The sequence below is a fragment of the Otolemur garnettii genome, unplaced genomic scaffold (genome assembly GCF_000181295.1).
Source record: "Otolemur garnettii isolate 467f Iridium unplaced genomic scaffold, OtoGar3 scaffold00287, whole genome shotgun sequence".
NCBI classification, from domain to species: Eukaryota; Metazoa; Chordata; class Mammalia; order Primates; family Galagidae; genus Otolemur; species Otolemur garnettii.
The window spans coordinates 76568-84242 of NW_003852682.1; the positions used below are offsets into that span (position 1 = coordinate 76568).

The 7675-nt window shown below is 37.6% G+C and overlaps 1 protein-coding gene across 1 annotated transcript; it reads left to right on the plus strand.

Moving 5' to 3' along the window:
* Nucleotides 1–59: 59 nt before the first annotated feature.
* LOC100949964 (diphosphoinositol polyphosphate phosphohydrolase 3-beta) lies at nt 60–5993 on the plus strand. Its single transcript, XM_012813651.1, has 2 exons — nt 60–676; nt 5270–5993. Coding segments are annotated over exons 1-2 (495 nt in total). The 5' UTR covers nt 60–182; the 3' UTR covers nt 5271–5993.
* Nucleotides 5994–7675: the final 1682 nt, after the last annotated feature.

Consider the following 7675-nt stretch of genomic DNA (forward strand, 5'->3'; position numbering starts at 1 on the left):
CCCGCCCGCGCCTCGCCCGCGCCCCGCCCGCGCCCCGCCCCCGCCTCATCTTACCCTGCGCTGCCCGGGCTCGCCGGTTAAAGCGCCGCGCTCTCCCGACCCTTCGTCTCGTCCCTTTCTCTTCTCAGCATCTCGCCAGCTCACTGGGCGGCAGCCAGCGGTGGGAGGAAGCGGCCTCAAGGATGAAGTGCAAGCCAAACCAGACGCGCACCTACGACCCGGAGGGGTTCAAGAAGCGGGCGGCGTGCCTGTGCTTCCGGAGCGAGCTCGAGGACGAGGTGCTGTTAGTGAGTAGCAGTCGGTACCCCGACCGCTGGATCGTGCCGGGTGGGGGCATGGAGCCCGAGGAGGAGCCGTGCGGTGCGGCGGTCCGAGAGGTGTACGAAGAGGCGGGAGTCAAGGGGAAGTTAGGCCGGCTCCTGGGCGTATTCGAACAGAACCAAGATCGCAAGCACAGAACGTACGTGTTCGTACTGACCGTCACTGAGCTGCTGGAGGATTGGGAAGATTCGGTTAACATTGGGAGGAAACGAGAGTGGTTCAAAATCGAAGATGCCATCAAGGTTCTCCAGTGCCACAAGCCCGTGCATGCCGAATATCTGGAAAAACTAAAGCTGGGCGGTTCCCCAACCAATGGAAACTCCGTGGCCCCGTCCGTGCCTGATAGCGATCCCTAGTAGGTACCGCTCCCGCACAGACTTCTGATTGTCCGCCTGCCTTAGAACGAGCTCTGCCTAGAGCACCTCTCTTGCCATGTGCGGTCTCACGGGGAGGAGGGAGGCCTCTTTTGTTTCCTTGGCAGACCTCTGAATCACGCTTGCAAACTGTCTCAGTTGCCAGGCACTGTTTTCAGACAATTTGCACGTTTTTCAGATGCTTTCAGAATCGCTTTTCGTTACACTGTACAATGTTTCCATAATCCAGAGTCGTTTGGGATTTTGTGCAAGGTGCCTTAACTGCTCACCCTGCTTTTGGGGGGCGGGGGTAGGTAAACCCTGTGATGTTTTCCTTTTTGTTTAACGTGTCACACATTTTGTGCCTGAGTGTGTGTGAGCATTTTTGGAACCAGTCTCGTGGTTGGTTTTGTAGTGGAGGCCTTTAAAGTCTGACCAGCTTGGTTGTGTGGGCATCTCTTAGTATTTTCCTCCCTGAAGTTTTTTCTCACAGCGTTGGCCCCTGTCAGGGAGCCCTTCTGTGGTGGGAGTTGATTTAAAAGCTCAGTTTTGAATTTAAAACAACTTAGGGAATTGTTGGCATCTTGTGCTGTTTCTGCACTCGGCAGTAATTTTAGCTCCAGAAGTGTGATCTGATATGCCATTTTCAGAAATTTCTTTGTCTCTTTCTTTGTAGATCGTTTGGTTCTCAACAAATTTTCACAACTGGTATGTTTTCATTGCTGACTTGAAATGGTCGTTTCCCCATACAGTTTAACAGGGTATTTTTAACCTTACAGAAGAGATATTTCTAGGGCATTGCTAACCAAACACATCTTGATATACATGTCTTATCAGGGACACTGTGTTTATGGAATGTGATTTAGCATGCTGGACTTCCAACTCCCATTGCCCTTTACTGGACACCCTAGAAGAATTATGGTTCTCTGAGTTTCACATTCCTTTTTGACAGAAAGTTATCCCCCATATTTGAATTTAGTGACATTCCAGTTAAACTTCCCTGACTCCTCGTGACCAGACTATTCTGTTATGATAGCATCCCCATTGAGTGAGTGAGCTCCCTTGATACTCAGCGGTACAGATGTCTCAAACTGTTAGGACACCTGAACAGTCTCTGTTCAAGATGGCGGGTAATTGTTTTGTCTTACAGGGGACAAAATAAATTTGGGGGGTGCCAAATTAAAAGCTCTTAGGGTTGCCTGGATGTTTGATTGAAATCAGGAATCCCATTTAATAATATACTTAAGTCTCTCTTGTGGACCTTCCTCTTGTTCCCATGGTCATGTCTGAACTTAGGCAGAAGGGAAGCCTACTTTGAGAAGAAGGTATTTAGGGGTGGTACGGTCATTTTATATATAACATGTAAGGATTTTTAAAACATAACTAATAAGTAATAAGTATGTAAAGTAATGATTGCTTTAAAAAAATTCTTATTACCCAAAATGACCTGCTTTAGATTAATTATTGCTAAAATTTTAATGACATTACTCTTTTTTAAAAAGTTACTTAATATTTTACTCATGTGCAGCATACATACATAACAATGTGTAACTCTTAAATTTATAGTTTTTTTTTTCTTTGAGACAGATTCTCATTCTATCACCCTGGGTCGAGTGCTGTTGCATCGTTATAGCTCACAGCAACCTCAAACTCTTGGGCTTAAGCAATCACCTTCCAAAGTAGCTGGGACTATAGGTAACCACGATGATGCCTGGCTAGTTTTTCTGTTTTCAGTAGGGACAGTGTCTCAGTTTGGTTCAGGCTGGTCAAGAACTGCTGAGCTCAAGTGATCCACTGGCCTTGGCCTTCCAGAGTGCTAGGATTATAGGCATAAGCCACAGAACTTGGCCTTAAATTTATAGTTTAATGAATGTTTACTTACCAAACGCACATAAATAACCATCTAGATCAAGAAATTAACATTACTTGTAATTTATTAGCCCACTGCATTCCTTTTAATCATTCCTCCGCTCTCTTGTCTTTTAATAGTATAGAATAATTCTGCTTTTGAATGAACCATATAACACACACACACACACATATATATATATATATTTACATTTTAAAGAGACAGAGTCTCACTTTGTCTCCCTCAGTAGAGTGTGGTGGCATCACAGCCCACAGCAACCTTCATCTCCTGGGCTTAGGCCCTTCTCTTGCCTCAGCTTCCCCAGTAGCTGGGACTACAGGCATTCGCCAGGATGCCCAGCTATTTTTTTGTTGCAGTTTGGCTGGGGTTGGGTTCAAACCTGCGACCCTCAGTATATAGGGCCAGGGCCCTACTCACTGAGCCACAGGTGCTGCCCAGAACCATATAACACGTATTTTTTTTGTTGCCCCCATGTGTGCTTCGTGTATTTTACCCTTCAAATCATTTATTTTTCTACATTTCAGTTGTATTGTAATTTGACAAATTATTAATATTTTATATGATGCTAAAAAGTGGGTGCTATTGCTCTTTCTAATGAATTTTTCACTGTTTTAAAAGTCTTTTTATGCATAGAAGTACAAATAAAGTACAAGATTTCATTTACAGTATATTTTCTGCTCTAATGCTGTCAAAAGAAAGAGTAAACTAGAAAATAAGTGGGGTTTTAAAACTAATGACAGTTTAATCTGAATTGTATAGTCTGATTAAATATTGAGGTTTTAAAATTTCTTTCCAACAAAGTGACACATATTGAATATATGTTTGAAACACATTTAAAAATTCCAAACAAACTGACTTTACTATTCATTTTGTCTCAAGTAGGTCTTAAGATTTCCCCCCAATAACCTAGTTATTCTAGCAAATTCTTATATTCTATATGAATGTTGACATAACAAGTATACTATTTTTTATTCAATGGGTATTTTTATAGATCAAACCCCTTCCATATGAAATGTTGTCTCATATTTGGAGGCTTAATTTGTATCTGCTGTTATTAGCTATAACAATACATCATCTTATTTGACTCTTAAATTATATATCTGAAAAAGTAAAAAAAATCTATAGTAGTCATACTAACTTACTCTTCAAACTTGCAAGCCTATAAATATGTTGGGATTTTTTTACCCCTTTTCTTTTTTTTTTTTTTCTTTTTGCTAGGAATATTTATAATAAATATTGCTGTTTTTCAGGATTGACTGTCAGATCAATTTAAGTAGTTTTTTAAGATATTCTCTAGCCCAGTCTCATCAGAATAATTACTAACAACAGCTCCCAGCAGATTCTAGGCTAAAACAGATGACTACAGGTAGTATATAGAAAATTTTTGCCACCTCAGTGCTCCAAAATTAATGCACTGATGAGATTTTTTTTCCTTCCTAGAGTATTAAAAGTCACTTATATATTATTTGCTTTATGATTGCACTAAAATGTACAGCTAAACTTTACAACCTTTAATAAAACAAGGAAGAACAGTAGTCTCCATAGACAAATGAGGTTTGCAGACATGAATCAGAAATTTATTTTCTGAATGTTTTATAGTAGCTTACAATTTCAGCTGGTCAAATGTTTTTTATTCTTGTGACTATATTAAGAGGAAATAGAGGTTAACATAGATGCCTATAGTGGAAACATAATTGGTACTATATAATATAAATTTTTTTCAAAAACTTGTGTATGTGTTGAGATGTAAAATCTGTTGACCACACTCTACAGAAGCAAACTAAGGAAGTAAATTGTGAAAAAGTAATTCAATTCTTCTGTAGATTTGTTTGTGACAGTTGATGTAAAAGTTTTAAATTTCTTTGCATGTTTCATTTGAGAAGGTTAGTCTAAGAACACCAGTTTGTTTACATTTAGACTATACATATGTTTGGGCAGAGGTTTCACTGCCAGGCTTCTCTTGTGGGAGGGATATACTAGGCACTACTAGAAAGAGTTTTATCAGTATTTTTTTGGTAATTGTCTCCTGGTAAGCTAACAAATATAGTGTATTTAGGACATTTTAAATATTTTGGGGCATACCATACTATGAGAAGTAGAAGTTACTAAAAGTGACTGTACTAAAACATGACATTTTTATGAGATAGAGCTTGATAGGATAGAATCTACATTGGGGGCTTGAAGTCAGACTTAATTCTAGATCTTACTCTAACCTCAGCCAAGTTATTTGTCTGATGCTCAGTTTTTAAAAATCTGTAGTAGGAGATAATAAAAATAGATACTTCATAAATATCTCCTATGAGAAGGCTTTTTTGACCACCTGAGTTGGGAGATCTTTTTCTGTGTCATGATTTTTACAATTTATTGTACTTATGGCCATACAACTGTAAACTCTTCGGTGGGTAGGAACCGGCCTGAATTATTTCCATGAGCCTAGAGTCCAAAACATAGCATTTAGGATTTTTTTTTATGTCTTAAATGCTCACTTCCATTTTCCCAAAACTTCTGGTATCACTGTTTTCCTGACTTTTTTGGTCATGTTACATATTGGCCTGTATCTCTCTCAGCTTTCATCTAGACTCAATTGTACCTGCATTATATGATTCTGTGAAGTGAAGTGCTTGATGCAAAGTGATTGATGTGTATAATAAATCTGCACTAAATTTGTCAGTTGCAGGATTTGTTACTGTAAGTCTGCTAATTTTATGTTGGTTTGTTTTTCCAGATCAACAGCAAATATGTTTGGGATTGGTCTAAAGAATCACTGATAGAAACCTAGCAATCAATGGAATTGTCAAGTACAGGTGAGCACTTCCGTGTTCCCAAGGAGACAGCTCATCTATTTTTTCTTCTGCATCTTGGGACACTCTTCCTTGTCTATTCCACTGGCTCTTGCTCTGGTTGTTGTACTATTGTACGTGAACAGACTCTTAATTCAGCACCTGTAGCCTTTTGTTGTGCTTTTTTGATGTATCTGCCTTCTTCATTGGACTATGCTATCTTTGAAAACAAAGACTATTTTTCCTTACTCTTTGCATATTCTGCGTTTTAGACACTACTTGAAATATAGTTGGCATTGCTGAAGGTTCTTTGACTCAGTTAATATTTTGTAATCACTGTGTGGCAAAACATTCCCTTCTATTCTGGTGCTAGTATATGCTGTCTTGGCACCATGTATGTGGCTTTTGTGTATGAGGTATTTCAGAAACATTTCAAAGCAGTTGTAAGATGTTTGAGGGCAAACATTATTACTCATACTTGTATGTCATAACCACACAGTGGTTAGCACAGTTTTAAGATTGCTGTTTTAAGATTGTCACTTAGGGCAATGTTTTGTAGAACCAGTCCTTCATATAACTACTTTAGTGTTTTTGTACTGTTGATAATTTGCTTAAAACTTTAGTGAAAAAATATTGCTTGCTATAAAGGTAATTGTAAAAATAAATTCAAATAACTCAATATAATACTGTGAGTTTTTATAAAAATAAATTTTGAAATAATAAATTGCTTTTTGCAATTCTCTGCTTCTTACATGTCATCTTAACATCTCTTTGAGGAAAACACTGTTTTTCTCATTTTAGGTTTAATGTTCTGTATTATTTGATGCCAGAACTAACAAAGAGTGCACTGTAGGTAGTTTTCAAACTTAATTATGGCATTTAGTTTACCTAGGTTTCTTTGGCCTCTATCACAGATTCAGTTGGCCATAGTTTTCATCCCTTTTCTAGTATGCTCTCCTATGTCTCCATCCCACCTAGTTTCTGCATGTGAAAATGCAGAGGACTGAAAGAGAGTTAAATTGTTGTCATTTAGAAAAGGTATTTGGGAAAGAGGTTGCTATGAGATGAGAACACAAAATGAAGGATTTAAAAAGAGAGGACTTGGGTTACCTGCCTCCATGAGAAGAACTTGAAGAGAAAGACAAAGATGTTTAGAGGAAATTTTATAGAGTTTTTCCATGGGGTGGGAAAAACTCTTCCCCAGCTCTTTACAAAGTGCCCAAAGTAGATTTAATATGGTAGGTTGCTTTCTTTTTCTTTTGCATTAGTATAAGGCAATTACATTAGAAACATCTTGGACTCCATTTTAGTGTTACACTCTTCTTCATGGTACCAATGAAATGTATTGATTGTGCTCCTAAATCTTACATAATTTGAAATAAAACACATCTTCCCAACTCATTGTTTTTTTTTTTTTTTAGGAGTGATATGACACTTTGGTTATGCTTTTTAAAAATTCTTTAAGAAATGTACTAAAAATGTTTACAGAAGAAATAATATGCTACTGGTATTTACTTCAGAATACCTGAGATGGGGTATGTGAATGCATAGATAAAATAAGATTGGCTGTGAATCGATCATTGTTGAAGTGGTGTGATGGATATTGGAAAAGTCATTATACCCTCTCTAAACTTTTGTATATGTTTGAAATTTTCCATAATAAAAATTGAAAAAAAGTATTCTTCAGAATTCACTTGTAAGCTTCCTTTCTTTCTAGATTTAACTATAGGATGCTGGTCAGAAGGAAAATCTGCAACCCAGAAAGAAAGACTTATTCCTCTTCTCCAAAAACTTTAGCTTTTGTTCCTGAGCTAAACTTACTAGCAGACTGCTCTTCCCTTAGTGTGACTTTTTCCTTGGAAACCCCCCAGTGCAAAAATATTTCAGCCCCACCAGCATGTCATAAATGACCAGAAAACTTTAAACCCTAGTGGTGGACATAAGTTTAGGTTCCAGATGGAACATCACTCCTCATTATAATTTTTTTTTTTAAAAAAAAGCACTGAACTTTTCTGTTTACAAAATTAATACATTTTAATTTTAGAAAATTTTACAATTTACAAAAAAAAAATAAAAAACAACATATGATCCCTGTACCCAAAGATAACCAAGTTTGAATATGTAGACTTTGCCAAAAAAGGATACATACTTTAAGAAAGGAAAAAACTATATATATCACAGTTGTAGTAATATATACCAATGATATTTGCTATCTTGTATATTGTATCTTGTGTCTCTTGTAATTGCAGAAGTCAAATGTGACTTAAGTATTACAATTTTAATACAGATTTTTCCTTTCTTAAAATGTGTATACATTGTTTGGCACCCTCTGTGCATGTACGTGCACATAC